The following is a 16,804-nucleotide window of genomic DNA, read 5'->3' as shown; positions in this document are numbered from 1 at the left end:
GAATTTTTACATTTATCAATATATAAGCAAACTGCTTGAAAATAATAAAAAAAAGAGACCATTAAAACTGTTATCATAAGTGGGGGTTATTATTAATCTCAATTAAAAAAATTAATATTTTAAGTGTTATGGACTGGTGCTATTAAAATTACTACTATAGATTGTGAATATTGTTAATCCCATTTTCAAACTTAAATCCTGATTTTTTTGATTGAGATTGATAATAATCTTAACTCATAATAATAATTTCAATACTTGAAAATAATTTTGTAAACTCATATATCTAATTAAATCAAAATATGTTAATTTTTTATAAATTATTTATTTTATACTAAATTTTTGTTTTCAATTAAACTAATATAATAAAGATCCATATATCATGATCTAATTAGAGATAAGGATATTAAATATATAAGTCTTGTCCTTTTAATTTTAAGTGAGAATCATTGTTTATTATTAAAATTTTAATAATTCAAAATATCTAATTGTAATTAATAATCTCACATGATCTTTAATTATTATTTTTTTAAGTACTCTGATCCTTGTTATATAACTCTTTTAATCATTTCATGTATTCAAAAAAGTTAACTTTTTTTATATCATAAAAAAGTAAGATGCATTTTTATTTTCATTTCTAATTTTAAATAATAATAAAAATATATTAAATATTTTTACACTAATAAAAATTAAATTAAAAAATAATTTAATTATTATAAGTTGTTTAATATTTTAAATTAAAATTTTTTTTTAAAAATGTCATATAAATAGTATTAGAAGGAGTACCAAAGTTGTGAGGCCTGAGTTGTGACACGGAAGCGTGGGCCCCTGTCATTCACGCAGTTTGTTGTCCAGCTTCTCCTGACTCGAGCTTGCATCGCAGGCCAGCGCCTATAATTAATTAGTATTTTCAAGGACGGACCCACGTTTGCCTTGGTAATATTTTTATTGCCCCTCGCAAAAAATCTCTCACTTCAAAAAAATTTCATTTATTCCCTTACAAAATTTTACTTATTCCATTAAAAAATTATTATTTAAAACTATGATACATATAATATTAAATATAAATATTTTAAAATGAAAAAGTGATAGTTTATAAAAAATGGTTTGAATTTTTTTTTTTAAAACCTTCTCAGACATACAATCTCTCTGGAAGCAAAACGTTGATAAAAAAATGGAGAGATCACTGTGTGCAGATTCTCTACTATGTGAAAGAAGTATACTCTTTTTATTAAAAAATATAGAGTATTTTTAATATTTTAAGATAGAATTAATGTATTTTTTTAAAAGAGCTCTTAATAAATATATTATTTTATATTTATTTATAAAAAATATATTTAATAGGAATAAATATAAAAAAATAATTTAATTTTAAGACAACTAGCTACTTCATTAAAGTCGAATTCAGTTAAAAACTTGTTACTTTTTTAAGAGAGGGATTGTGGATTTTATTTAATGAAAATTACAAAACATTATTCTAATATATATATATATATATATATACAGAGAGAGTCTTTGTTGTTATTATAATACTATATTTATGCATTGTATTTAATATTTAATTTTATTAACTTATATAGTAAATAGAGCAACGGTAAATTTTTGTCTCTAAAGTATTTTTTAAATAACACTTAGTACTCTAACTCTTTTATTAGAGCATTTTTACCTTTAAAATTATTAAAATAAAAATTTGATGAAAATGGCAAGAATATTCCCCTTTAATAACTTCAAGAGTAAAATTGCTGCAAAAAAATATTAGGGTGTTAAGTGCTTTTTTAAAATACTGTAGGAACAAAAAAAATACTTTTACCCTAATTAATATGATTATATACATCTAGAATATTTTTTATGAAAAATATAAATATTTATTTTAAGTATTAAATTATGCTTCTATTGATTTTTTTTTATCCGTCACTAAGTATTTTAATCATTTTTAGTCACCCATTTCTGGCCTTCTAGATTTTTGTATTTGCTATTAAATTAACAAACATTTAAGCCTTGACTTGTGCCAAGTCTAAATCAAAAGGGGGGGGGGTTGGATGAGTTAAGATTAAGGATGTAATGAAGTCCGGGCATTTTGTTTTGGTGCTCATTACGTGATGAAAAATTTGGAGGGTCCAAATTTATTAATTTTTTTATATTTTAACATATATTTATTAAATTATAAAATATAAAATTTTAATAAATTTATTTTGTCATCAATCTAAACAATACATATTTAATCTAGGTGATTTAATTTAATATTATTTAAAAAAAATAATTATAAATTGACTATATATATTTTGGATTCAGGCTATCCATAGTACATCTAGATAGTTAATTTATAATTTTTTAAAAAAATTAATATTAAATTAAACTATCTAAATTAGATCTGTATTGTCTAGATTAATTATAAAGTAAATTTATAAAAACTTTATAATTTTTTATAATAAATATAAAACAAAATTTAAAAATAAATTTTATAAAATAAGTACGGTGGTGCTTATCACTTGATAAGCACTGAAGCAAGCCAAGGTGTACGTGAATTAATGAGAGGAGGAATTGGAGTTAAGGATAAGTGAAATCAAATTGCAATTGAAGATTAAATTGAATTAAATTTAATTTAATTTATTTAATTCAGTCTATTCAGTTATATGGTTTGCTTCATTATTCTTTTCATAAAAATTTTGATATATCAATTCAATATGGCATGAAAATTCTTGAACCAAATAAAAAGAATCGACCAAATTATATATATTTTTCTTTTGATATATTTGAAAAGTCAATTCTCATCTAAATGAGTAAGAAATATCTTTTTACTTTTTGCGCTAGTAGTATTTTTTTACTTAATGTAATGTTCTTGTTTTTATTTCTATAAGTTAGTTTTTAATGTAATAGTACTGAGTTTTATTAATTTTATCATAAATTATGATATAAGGTTGCTATTTTTTGTTGAGCCTTTAACATTAAAGGAAAAATGAATAGAAAAATATATAAATATTTACACTTTATAGATCTAAATTAAAGTTCATAAAATAAATAAATTGATTGAATTAGATCATTATAATTTAATTTAATTAAGTATTTCATTTTAATTTGATTCAAATTTTTGGTGTAATTAATCCATTTTAGAGAAATTAAAGCTGAACTGACTAAACCTATCGAATGCTCATCAACAGGGGGTCACATCGATGGAGGACAGTGAGGGCGTGATGGGTCTGACTCACTGTGAGTTTTGTATTGCGAAAGGCGTGCTGCTATGTGATGATGCCGATCCTAGAAATAAAGCCCACCCATTCCCAATTTGAACCTGTCCTTATTTCACGTCCATAATAAAATTATCTTCTCAAAACCAGACATTTCTTCTCCCTTGTACAAAAACCAACATCCATATCAAAATGATTGAGTTTAATAAAATAGATTAATTTCTTATAACATGATAATAAAGGTTTAATTTTTATTAAAGGATATATTTATATTTAATATTCCATCATATTTTGAATAGGATTAGTTCTAATAAAATGATACATGTGAGTAATCATTGTTGATATTTGCATCCAATACACAACAAATTAAAAATGACAAACAATATCAACATGGCAAGAAGGGAATATTGCACAGCAGGCTAAAGTATTTATTTAATCATTTAACTTTACACAATATTTTATTTTAATCATTTAACTCTAATACTGTTAGTTTATCCTAAAAAAATTTTACCTTGAATTTTTAAATATTAACAAAATATTTTTAAATATTGACATATTAAGTTTATTTTTTTAAAATAATAATAATTGATACAAAAATAATTATTTAAAACTAATAATATTAGAGTTAAAGAATTAAAAAAATATTTTATAAAATTAAATAATTAAATTAAAATTTTATATAAAATTAGAGGACTAAAAGTATATGTTAATCTACACAAAATGTGCATGCAATACAAATATTTTTATACGGATAAGAAGGTGGTCTTTAGAGCAGCCAATTTGCAGAGGCAAGACTTTTTGCACAGTAAAAAAATTTAATTCCTGAGGTTGATGATAATGATATTAGAAGTCTTGTTTGAGAATATGTTTTCATTTTCATTTTTTATTTGACAATTTGTGCTAATTATCATCGGCTTCCTGAAATTTGCTTTTGCACGCTATTGAATCGGTTCGATAAGTTTTAACGAAGGGAATATTAAATTACTCTGAGTTGACTAAGATAATTATTTACAATGACCGGCGGATGAGGATTAATGCCCACCCGCCACTAAGAAATCGAGTTTTAAGGTTTTCAACTCTTACTTAGGACGGTGATGGAAAGTGCAAGCCATCAGATTTATGAACGTCATCCTAAGAAATGTAAAACAAATCGTCGGTAGGGATCACGGGGAATGGCATTGTCAAGCGCCCTCGTCGTGTCCACGTTTTTTGGAGGAAAATTCCAATCCGTCCCCGATATTTTTTTTTTTTTTTACTATCCCAAGATTCAAACCAATTTCGCAACATGGCAATGCCTATACGAAACATTAAAAAATATTTTAAACTAGACGAGCAGTGTTTGGTCAACTGGATTTTCTTGTCTCAAGGACACAGTACAATTGCGGCGGGAATATTATTATTGATCGGCGGGAATAATTTTATATAGAGGTCACGTCCCTTTTCATGAACCCAACTAACGTTTTTCGTGTGTATGGGATTGAGAGTGCCTGGGTTCGAACTCGCGGCTTGAATTGTGAAAGCAAAGCGCCTTCACCACCAAGCCACAGGGTTCACCTGACCCAACTAACGTTTTCTTCAGCCGCGATTCTGAAAATTGTAAGACCTGGACTTTCAAAGTCTGGCCCTATCTCCTGTACACTTGGGTCCGAGAACAAGTCAGATGGGCCGTTGGGCCACTTAACTTGGTTAAAATACAATGCCCACTAAGCAATGCGTCATGCGGATGTTTATTGTTTACAAGCTTCACTCCCATACGTTCCAGCTCACCGGCACCTATCAACTGCAGGAATTCTCATGCTTTCCATAGCGAAGATTTCATTTGTTTCGTTGATTCAACATGACGATTCAATTGGCTTTATTGATTCTTCTCTTGCAAAATAAAAATAAAGAGAAAATGCTTTATTCATTCTTGATTGAATCAATGCATTTAATTTTGATTCTTCCGTTGTCGGTAAAGAGTGATTCATTTAAATATTTTCAGTGCTCCTCTATCAGGGCACTCTAACTTGACAGATTGTCCGGTATTGAGTTGCTGACTACAGTGCATAGGGATTAACTTACATCAATTCTCTTCTCCAATCACCACTCCACTTGAGATTAATACTTTCAGAAAGCTTGGAAGGAAAATCGAATTAGCAAACTTATTTTTGGGGGCAAAAATAATCAAGGAAATGAGGATAATTATCAACGTAGAAGTGAGTGACAGCTTCACACCCACATGTTGGTAAACTTTTCAATGCTTAAAACAGAAGGCTGGTGAACTGGCTGGCATCGCGAACGATGGAGAGTGGTGCTAGATTGTGCCACGTGCGTGGCGTGGATTTGGTAGTGATAAAGCAGCTAATGAAATCACCACGGTGCAATTTACTCGCTCACTTGTTTGCTCTCGGAATTGGAAGTTTCTTGCTTGAAATGCATTGGATAGGATGCTGATTAAGAAGCTACATGACAGGGAAGCGTACACATGGCCCTTGTTAGCTAGCCAGTCTTTGTCTCTCCGTACGGAATACGGACCGCAAACCAGTGACTGCTCCGCATCACTCATCGTCAATGCCCGCTCCTTTGCTTCGTTAATGGTGCTTCCCAGGCACACAAGACTTCATGTTCAAGTAAACCAATGTGCCGTCAAATGTTCAGATTATCCCTGGCCATTTGATTATGAGCTTGTTTGGGTAACTTCAACAAAAACTTCTAAATCGTATTTAGAATATACTTTTACCAAATCAAATAAATAGTTAAATTTTTCAAATATATTTTTACCAGATGTACACTAAAATCTAAACAGGCACTGTACCTATATCTATGAAGGAATTGGCTTTGAAATTTATGTGTGGTAAGAAGTAATTGAGGCATTAAAAACGGTTCTTTCTTGCTATATTCTTTTACGATGGGCGGGTGCCGAGTGCCGACTCAGATGTACTTGCTTCGTTTAGCATGTAAATTTTGGGCTTCCATTGACGTGAAAGTAAATAAACTATTCGTCTGTCGAGATCATGATGGACGACACAACGGACTCGTTGATTAGATAAAGTGCTGGCTACATAAAATTTCATTTCAGTATTGTTTTCGAGTAGTGTCAGGAAAGTGGAGGTGGGAAGAGAATAGAAGGGAACGACTGAAATACATTCGGATTACATTTTACGTGTATGACTTTGGCATTGAAAATATATATATATATATTTTAAAAGGAAAAAAAAAAGGAAATGACATGAATGAACATAAAAGAAAAGCACCACTGTAATGCAATTGCAGACAGAGCAGAGGAATGGTTGTTTCTACAATCGTACCCACACCTGAGAAGAGGTCGGGGGCGAGAGAATTGTGCATGTACAAGATCAAAATCTGTTGCACACACCTGCACTATTAAAATCATCAGTGTCTACATATGTCCAAAGGCAGCCGTGAGCTTCTGGATGTCCTTGGAAAACATATTACAAGTCTGCGAGGGTTCTTCTTGCCGTTTGTTATGGGGCAACATCGCTGCTAAATTATCAGATACCACATGAGTCACGGGCAGCATTACGATCGGGTATTGAACGTAATCACCCCACTTGGCTTCCCCTGTCTGGTTCTCCAGCACTTGCATTTGGGTCTCTTTTGCAGAATCTGTCATCAGTGCCCAGAAATGAGACGGGGATGCATGCTCAGTAGTGTAAGAGGCTGCACCGATACCATCGCAAGGAACACCAACCGTTGGGAGATATGAAGCGGGTGGAGGCGCGAGAACAGTAGACATGGAATTGGAAGCAAATTCAGAATTCATATTGAATCTTGGTCCTCCTGTTTGGGCGAACCACTGAGAAGGGTTTGAATTGGCTGGGAAGGCATCACCAGAGGATGCATAATTCACCTGAAGTGCGGAATTCAAATTCCCCATCAGGCCCGAAGTGGTGTAGCTCGCCGTAAACCCGTCCGGGAGCAATTCTTTGCTGCCACAGTTGGTTAGCAAATTGGTGTCACTCGTGCTGTTGTTATACTTGAAGCCGGCACAGCCTTCCATGACGGGCGTGTAGGCTTTTGTGCCATCTGAATCGGGGCTCTCTGATTTGAGAAGTTTCGATTCATTGAGTTCTCTGTCTCTGTCGTCTCCGTTTTGAACCTCAGAGAGTGGTTTGTGGGTAACAGGGTCGATGCCTCTTTGCCTCAGTTTCTTCTTTAAACTAGAATTCCACAAATTCTTGATTTCATTGTCAGTTCTCCCGGGCAATTGTGCCGCAATTTGAGACCATCTGGCGAGTCAGGAAAAGAAGGAGAAAAGCAAATCAGAATTAGAAATAAAGACTCGATCCACTTCACGATAAAATTATGATGAGAAAGAGAGTTACCTATTTCCCAGTACTGCGTGGAGTTCAATTATAAGGCTTTCTTCTTCTTGTGAGAATGTTCCTCTCTTCAAATCAGGCCTCAGGTAATTGATCCACCTCAGCCTACAGCTCTTACCACACCTCTGCAGGCCTGACAAGACGCCATGAATTTGTGTTAAAAAAAAATTGTGAAGGAGATAAAGCGGAGATGGAGGGTTGGAGGGATACGAGCATATAAAAGTAGGAATCGAATTGGAATGATATACCGGCTTGCTTAGGAACAGAGCTCCAGCAGCCATGGCCATACTTAGTAATATGTCTCAAAAGTTTTTCATCCTCCTCGGGGGACCATAGACCCTTCCGAAGCTTCTGCTTGTAGCAGCAAGAGTGCCTCCCCATATTTGGTTGGGAAAGATTCGAAGAATTGTGGGAAAAATGGAAGTCAGTCCAGGTAGGAACCCCTGTGGGAGAATAAGAAAGGATGTGAGGGCGAAAGGGAGGGACGGATGATTTGAACGTCAAGTCTAGAAAATGAAGGGCTGCTCAGCAACAGGGGATTGAAGTAATTTACGAGCCAGGCCTCATGTGAGCCAAGTCATGATAGTCAAGAAGGTTTCTCGCATTCCTCTCTCTCATCCCATGGATTGGAGAGCGAAGAGAGTTTATTTTGGCAAGGTGAGGAGTGGGGGCTAGTGAACAGTGTACATGAGTCTAATCGAAGGTGTGAGAGAGAACTGATGTCTCTTGCAGGCATGGTGGGTCATTTCATCTGCGCTGATATTACTAAGCATTAATATTAAGAGAATACGCACGTATAATCTGAAAAGAAACCATGCTTGTAATGTAATTCATGGCTGAAAGTGTGATGCTTGGGACAGTTAGCAGAAACGAACAAAGCAGTGGCGTTGAAGATTTTATCCCCTTCCGTCTCGACCAGTTGCCAGCTAAGTTATCTTGTATAAGGTGCAGGGCTATTCTCTCAAGTCAGATTAAATTAAATTACCCGATAAACCCTCCCCCCGAGCGAAATCGAACAACAATAATATTGTAGGAATTAAAAGACACTAGCAAAATCCCTTGCCCGACGAGATGAAGGGTCCCTTTTACTGGCCCTCCTGCTGCTGGAAAACTTGTGACTGACAAAATAAATTGATGCCAAAAACAAAGATTCTTTCAATTCTTTACTCTCTGAGCTTTTCGCGCACTTCATCCATGTCATTATTTCTTTGAAAAGTTTCACCATTACGTGGAAAGAACCATGTTTTCATGTTCTTTCATTCAAAAACAAAATAAAATCAATGCATGCTTATCATTTCCCCGTTGAATTCCATCGAGTGTTGCCAATTAACTCTTCCGGGCCAGACTATGTTCCATTCTCAACGATAGAGTTCCCTATCTACCCTTCATTTGCGCTCATTCATAATATGATCACTGACCTTCCATTTGAAACTAGAAGAAAATAAGAATAAGAGAAAAGTAAAAAAAATATTTTTTCTCATTTACACAAAATTAGAAAGATAAAAAAATTTTTTCTCCTCTAATTTTCTCTCTTTCATACTCCCTTCATTAAAAAATGTAAGATATTTTTTAAAGGGTTGAATGTTAAAAAATATAACGCATTTTTAATCTCTTGAGGTATAATCATTTTTTTAAAAAAGTATTTCTATTGATAATAATATTGTATTTATTATAGGGTGTTTAATAGAAATAAATATAAAAAAATAGAGTTAATTAAAAAATAAATAATTATTTTATTAAAGAATGAGATTAAATTCGGATGAAGCATATATCTTTTTTACATTGCAGATAAAGTCAATCGAAATTATAGCCATGCTGATGTCACGGTCTTAAAAATATGGATGGTACGTATACTTACAATCCAAATTCTCTTTCACTAACGTTTGAATAGGATGCTGTTTTGGAAAGATATAAATATAGATTGCATCTTGCGCTCTTTAACTGGATAGCCTTCAAAGTTCCAAGTAAGGCAGAGTTTATCTTGTACATAATAGTTGAATATTTATAAAAGCATGCATGCTAAATATTATAATTAAGCCACCCCTTTAAATCTTATAAGCTTGGACCTACGTGATAACTAAAGAGTACTTTTTTCATTGGATGTGTACCGTATCTGATATTGAATAATACTATAAAAAAACAAATAACTTCATCACAATCACATGAAAAGTTGCTGTCTTTCTTAAATGACTTAGTACAAATTATAAAAAATTTTCATAAATGCGTTCAATTTATTGTTTGAATTTTTACCTATATTTATCCCCTCCTAATTATTACTCCCAATTCAACGAAAGGTGTAAGGTAACGGGGATAATATAATTAACACACGAGACAACAGATTTTTATTTCCGACTACAATAGTAATTTGGATTAATAAAACAAGTCTATCAAAAATCAAAATTATCTGATACTGTAGACGGAGGGAGTAGATCTGACTTCTGATGGAGGCAGGCTAGTAAATCGTGATTACGAAGAGCAAGAAGTATCGGAGTGAGCCTCAGCCAAGCTAGTGATTATGGAGAGAGGGAGAATTTTTTTTTTTTTGGGGATAAAAAGAGGGGGAAATTTAAACCCGAGAGGGAAAAAAGGGGGGAAAAAAAGAAGTTGCGATAGTCCGTTCGCTCAATCACGTAATTCGGTAATGGTTGTATTAAAATGCCATTAACTCCGCAAGTATCCCACCGGCAAGTATGGTAGCAGTCAGAAACCACAAGTGCAGATTTTTTTTTTTTAAGAAAATATTTCATTTGATTAATGTAAATTCTAAATCAATGAGCTCAATTTTGAAGACGATGATGGCTGTACTGTTGGTCAATTTTTCATTTCAAGTGCTACGAGTATTTATATAACTATGGGAAAAACACTGCATGGATGTGATTTTAAATTTAAGAAAAATTTTAATAAAGATTCCTTGAACACAGTTTAACAAAAAAAAAATAATAATAATAACCTTAAAAAACTATGGAATTTCAATGCAATTTAGAGATACTGTAGTGAAACTAAAAAGTTAAAAAAATGATAAAATTAACCCTCTTCACAAAACATGCACGAATAATGCAAACATGAGCTTTTTGTTTCTTTATTGTTTGTTGTTTATTACCATATATTAAGTTTAAGTTGTTCATTGCTCTTGTGCATGTTGTTTGTCTAGTTAATCGCATTTCAAGTATTGTGATCATGCTAATATGAGTTGTTTGTTTCCCTACATAATGTTGTTTGTTACTGTATATTAAATTGTTCATTTCTAAATGTTGATTTAACAGTATCAAGTAGTAATTCAATAACTTTTAGTTGTTTCATTCTAAGTATTGTCATCATGTTAATACGAGTTGTTCGTTTCTCTAATATTGTTGTTCATTACCCTATCATCTGTTGTTTATCCATTGCTTTTAATTAATTTCATTCCATATATTATTATTATGCTAACACAAATTGTTCATTTTCCTACATATTGTTGCTCATTGCCTTACTACCTACTATTTATCTATTATTTTCAGTTGATTTTATTCTAAGTGTTGTCATTATACTAGCATTAATTATTATTATTATTTTTTATATGCTGTTGTTCATTACTTGTTTGTTGTCTTTCCATTACAAATGCCTGAAAGTAATGAAAAGATCAGTTGATTATTAATTGAAAGTAATGAATAAATAAAAAGCAATAGGACAATAAACAACTTAATATAAAGTAATAAATAACGCTATTTATAGAAATGAACAACATAAAAAAATGGATAAATAACTATCTTTCAATAGAGGCAATCGATTAATTTCTCTCAACATTTTAATTTAACTGCAGAGTTTTGAAATTTTCTTTTTTATTAATTATGATCAAGAAATTTTTATTAAAAAAATTTCCTTTAGTTTACCCGTGGCCTGGGAAAAAATGGAAATGTTTGACGTAATCACATCGTCAAGAATGACCGGTGTGTGAAAAGGTAAGAAAATACGAAAGTAAAAACAAATTAATCATGGTATCGGCTGCGCTTTAATATTGCAAGAAAATCAAAGCTTTACATGAAATAGCGTAAAAAAATTGTTGGATAAAAAATTAAACAGATAAAACTTGACAATAAAACATATGCATTTGAGGAATTAGTGACCTATATGTGAAAAAATATCACTTAAAAAATGATAACTTTTTAAATGATATTTAATTTTTAAGGAATTAGTTTTATGACTACCAGATGAAAAAATGTATTGAAATTAATTGAGTTTTTTCATGGTCAAGAGGCAACGTGAAGAACGTGATGGAAAAAATGGAAAGATAAAGAGAAAGGAGACGTGAGTACGTGACGGTTCAAGTTGTTGATGTTATTATATTGTTATCATCGATGCTTTTATTAGACTGTGGCACATCCCTCTCACTCAGCGCCTCGCACAAATCAGCACGAATTTCATCACCCAAAAAAAAAAAAAAAGACATCAGTACGGATAAAATATTATAGAGTAATATTTACTGTGATTGATGTGTACAATAAAAAAATAAAAATATTATTTTTCAACCAGAGAAAAAAAAATCCATGAAAAATTTCTGCATATAACTAACTGTAAGTCAAACTTGTTCTTGGCTTGAAAAATTGTGACTTGATGTCGTAATTTTCTAATATCTTATGATAATTGTATAGCTATCAAATGCTGTGGCCCGCGTCCAACTGGAGAAACTTACGAAGTCACCATAATAAATTTGAAAATATCAAAATATCAAATTGGTGAATTATTTAAACTTGACAGTATATGCATATTGTTATTTTACGCCATTTTATCCATTTTTTATTTTTTTTTGATAGAGAAAAGGGGTGCACACGCCCTTCATCCGCGCACTCACCTCTGCGTGACCATTTGACATGTTTGAAAAGACAACCTCTCTTTTTATGGGAAGGATTTGATACTATCGTCCTGTATAAATAAGCATTGATAATTTGCTGTATATAATTGTATAGGTTAATATTCATAATTATAATGTTATTAATATGTATATATTAGCAAAGTTTGGCGAATATATATGTATATATTACGTTGGTTCCATCTCCAAGCATTCCGTTTTCTCTTCTAATTTGCCAAACAAACCACTTTTAAATTTTAATACCCTCATTTAGAATGTGTGTGTGTGTGTACATATATATACATATATATTTTTTTTTTCTGCGAGATTCCTTCGATGACCTGAAATATCCATTGGTGGGGTACGATTCACGAAACGTTTCCTCGTCGAGAAAACAAGTTCACAAATCTTAACCTGTGAATATCTTCCATTCTATTAAGATGCACACGGATTTATTGAAACCAAAGACCACGGTCATGCTCTGATTTTTTTTTTATATTTATTAAAATGTTGAGTCGTTATCAATGGTCTTACGATCATGAATGAAAATATATATTTAGAATTAAAAAATAATTTTTGCATTTTTTAAATGTTAGTATTTTTAATATAAAATTATTAAACTTGGGTTTATATAATTTTAAGAAAGTTAATTTGAGTGTCGCTGTTACAGGTTAACCCAAATACTTGGATTTTTGTACCAATTAATATCATAGACATATTGGGTCAGTAGAAATATTGACTCAATTTCCTCTAACTAGGGTTTCAAATTCAGACCCTTCGAATGAAAAGGATCAATCAAGTTAAGGTGGCCATGTTTTTTTTTCCTTAACACGTGAACCACTTTCACTTCAACCCCACAATTATTGAATTTAAATAACCAGTCATAACATTGGATGTGAAATCGTTGTTACAAGGTGTATGTATTGACCTATCATTATCATCAGTGATTAAGATCAAGCTCAAGAAGTCTCGAAACTCGAAGTAAAATTTTCGAAGGGAAAATCACAAAAGTTGAATTATTACCATTTTGCCCGGTGTATTAAAAATGCATTCATAGACTTTATTATGCAAGAGATCGCACTAACTACATGATTTTATAAAATCCTGCTGAGTGATGCCTGAATTTATTCGGAGTTGGATAGATGATCGTGGCTCGTGGGCAAATTATTATTTACATCGGCTATTGTATACTCCCTTCATTTTTATACAAAAAATCTTTTAATCAAATCACATGAATTAATAAAAGTTTGTTATTTAATTAAAAGCAAGATAACATTTCAATTTTATTTCCAATTATTATAAATAAAAATGAATATTTTTTTTAAAATAAATTAATGAGAGTACTTATCTTTTTTTTAATTTAATAAGAATATAATAGTCCATTTATTAAAAAAATATATTAATAACATTTTATATTTAAGGGTAAAAAAAATTTTAAAAAATCTCTTATATATAGGGACGAGGGGAGTATATAAGAAATTTATTTTCACTTATGAACTCATAATATCTACTCCTTTGGTCCTATTTATAAAATAAAAAAAAATTTAATTCTATATAGAGGGCATTTGTCAATTTACAATTCTTCTCTTTATATTTTTTTCATTATTAAATGTTTTGAATAAAAATATTAGCAATGAGATTTAAGAATATTATTAAGAATAAAGATAAAAACTTGTTAAATTTTAAGATAAACTAATGAGATTTAAAATTTTTTTATTTTAATAAAATATATTAAAAATAACTTATAAATAGGATAAGACAATGTTGTTGAACTCGTGAGTTTAATTAAACTCATTACAAGGATATAAATTGAAATATAGACTTGAATCATAAACTTAAAAAAGTTTACTTCTATTAATAAATAACTTTTAAAAATATATAATTAAATAATTAAAATATAAAATATGATCATAATTTAATTTAAATATATTTTAAATATAAATTATTGAAATTAAATCTATCTACATTTATGAATTATCATACTGAGCATAGAAATTTTCAAATAGGGCAATTTATTTTTAGTGTTTTTTATTTTCTTTTTGTATTAATTAATATTAGTTTTTTTAATTTTATTTTTTATTGAATCAGATTCTATCATTTTTATGAATCAAGTTTTACATAATACATACCTATCATATCTAATAAGTTCATGAGTAGATTGAAATGATTTTATAATTTAAAAATATAAAAATGGTAACTCATTAAGTTTAATTGAGTTTTATCTAATTTAAGTTTATAAGTGAGTTAATATAATTTTGTAAATTAAAAATGTAAAACTAACAAATTTGTAAAGTAAACTTAAAAGTTTGATAATAATGATATAAGGGATTAAGCATGGCAGTTATTGTTTGCCTGCAAAATTTACCCAATAGCAGCCGGAGCGGATCCAATTATCCAATCCATCAGGTTCTGCGCTCTGGATAACACCCAGCGTGTCGGTGTGTGCTTAACACCCACCTGATAAGGATTGGTTATTGGGTCACTATCAGTTTGCCGTGCATTATCCTTTCTTTATTCTTAAATCGAATATTGAATATTATAATATAATATTAAATCCTAATATGTAGTCCTCCAGTCTAAAACATGAGATACTTTTGATTAATCTCTTTCATTTTGCATCTTTAAACTATATCATTAGAATTAAGGATATGTAGTTAAATTATTAATTTTGTTTGAAAAGAATAATAAAATTTTAATTTTACTTACATTTAAGTAAAAATGTTGAATTTGCATTACATTCTTAATTATTTTAGACATTGTGTAATATTTAAAAAAAATCCACCAAGTATCTTATATTAAATATTGCAAATCTCTTACAAGAAGTGTTTTAATTTATAATAAGAACTGGAGAAAGTACTTCACCAGGATTAAGAAATGTAGTTAAAAGTAATCTGTATAATTAAGACACTACAAAATTATATATAGTTGGCGCCTGGAACAGACCCAGTGTAATTAAAATTTGGGATCCCTCGTGGTCATTTATATATACCTCGACATGTTGTTAACCAATTTACATTTTTTAAAAAAATTGGTTAAAATATTAATTTTATCAAAAAATTCACATATTTCCAATCATATCCTTAAATGGAATAAATATACTAGCTTTGTTAAAAAATAAAAGGTATTTTTTTAAGATAAGGTGTTAAAAAATATAAGGTATTTTAGTATTTCAATGTACAATCAATGATATTTTTTCAAATACACTATTAATTAGACGTGTAATTAATATAATTTTTTAATTAAGACAGCATCTTTAATAGGGGTGAATATAAAAAAAATATGTAATTTTAAAAATAAGTAACTAACTTATTAAGAATGTAATACAATTAAAAATATTTTACAGTATTGAAACGGATCAATGAAGTAACATTTGACTTATGCAAAACACTATCATTAATTACTACTTGAATAGAACATATTAAAATAAGAGCACAACTGAAAATATATATAATCTTCAATCCACTGATTTATGTTTTGTACGAAACAAGGTTTTTAAAAAATGTTTTATATTATAAAGAGGAGTAGCATATAAGTTCCTGCGTTGCCCCAAATCCCAATTTTTTGATGTTAGCGTACATTCCATAGTGTTTGGGTTTCCAGACTCGGAGATGTCTTGTATGTATATGTCTAGCTGCACACGTTCAAAATTTCTCATGCTCTGCTCAGAGACGGTGAAGAGATTTTCTATATAAGAAAGTGAAAGTGAAAACTTGACGAGAGTGAACATTAAAAATGAGCTTAGTATATTGATGAAATTGGTGAACTGATTTTTATTAGATATATTCTGAAAAGGCAAGAATGATAGCCGTAAAATTGGAAAAGAAAAACACAAACCCATGGCAGTCAAAACACAATCACACAGCTCTCCCCCGACACGTCAATAGCAGCTACTAACACCATCCAGACAAGGAATGTTCCAAAAACCACCATCAAGAACGGAAAAATCATTATTGTCGAAGAAGAAGATAAACCAACAGCCCTAAGCATTAACGGGACCAATTTCACGTACACGAGAACAAAATGAATCAAAGAACACGCTGACCCAAAAAAACAAAGATGAAGACGCAGGTACTACCACCATATGTATCCCATCCCTCATATCTTGAGGGTATCAAAGATGACATAGCTGCCAATTGATCATCATATTTATAAAAAAATAAAAATAATAAAAAGAAGAATCGATCGTTTGAAGTTGGAAAAATGACCGTTTGAAAAATGACCCGGGAATGGAATGCCGGAAAATCCACGAATCTTCATACTGAGGCTCATCATTGAACCGCCGCCATAGAATCATCCTCAGAGACCTACAAATGTCAAACGCTGAAGATGACCAGATACATTCTTGTAGCCAGCAATGGCTGAGATCTGTATAAGATGTCACTAAAGCCAAACATCAATCAGTGAACGAAGAAATCGAAGACGAGTAAAATGGAAACTAAAGCCAAACTTCGTTGCCCCTTCTATCGATCGAAGAG

The 16,804-nt window shown here is 30.7% G+C and overlaps 1 protein-coding gene across 1 annotated transcript; it reads right to left on the bottom strand.

Annotated features, from left to right (window-relative positions):
• Window positions 1-6,401: 6,401 nt before the first annotated feature.
• On the bottom strand, window positions 6,402-8,246 carry LOC129305114 (transcription factor MYB8-like). Its single transcript, XM_054945045.1, has 3 exons — window positions 7,753-8,246; window positions 7,508-7,637; window positions 6,402-7,411 (listed from the first exon to the last, which is right to left on the bottom strand). The coding sequence occupies exons 1-3, from the start codon at window positions 7,883-7,885 to the stop codon at window positions 6,562-6,564; spliced, it is 1,113 nt and encodes a 370-aa protein (XP_054801020.1). The 5' UTR covers window positions 7,886-8,246; the 3' UTR covers window positions 6,402-6,561.
• Window positions 8,247-16,804: the final 8,558 nt, after the last annotated feature.

Source organism: Prosopis cineraria, unplaced genomic scaffold, assembly GCF_029017545.1.
Source record: "Prosopis cineraria cultivar Desert tree isolate PC_DT_omini unplaced genomic scaffold, ASM2901754v1 PC3, whole genome shotgun sequence".
Taxonomy (NCBI): domain Eukaryota; kingdom Viridiplantae; phylum Streptophyta; class Magnoliopsida; order Fabales; family Fabaceae; genus Prosopis; species Prosopis cineraria.
The sequence above is the reverse complement of the archived record's forward strand: the minus strand, read 5'-3'. Positions and strand labels throughout refer to the sequence as shown.

Excerpts from the sequence above, each read along its gene's own strand:
- LOC129305114 (XM_054945045.1), bottom strand. The coding sequence starts at position 7,885 with ATGGGGAGGCACTCTTGCTGCTACAAGCAGAAGCTTCGGAAGGGTCTA. Across the intron at positions 7,638-7,752 it reads CTCTGTTCCTAAGCAAGCCG|GCCTGCAGAGGTGTGGTAAG; the intron begins GTATATCATTCC and ends GCGTCTTGTCAG. Across the intron at positions 7,412-7,507 it reads CACGCAGTACTGGGAAATAG|ATGGTCTCAAATTGCGGCAC; the intron begins GTAACTCTCTTT and ends CTGACTCGCCAG.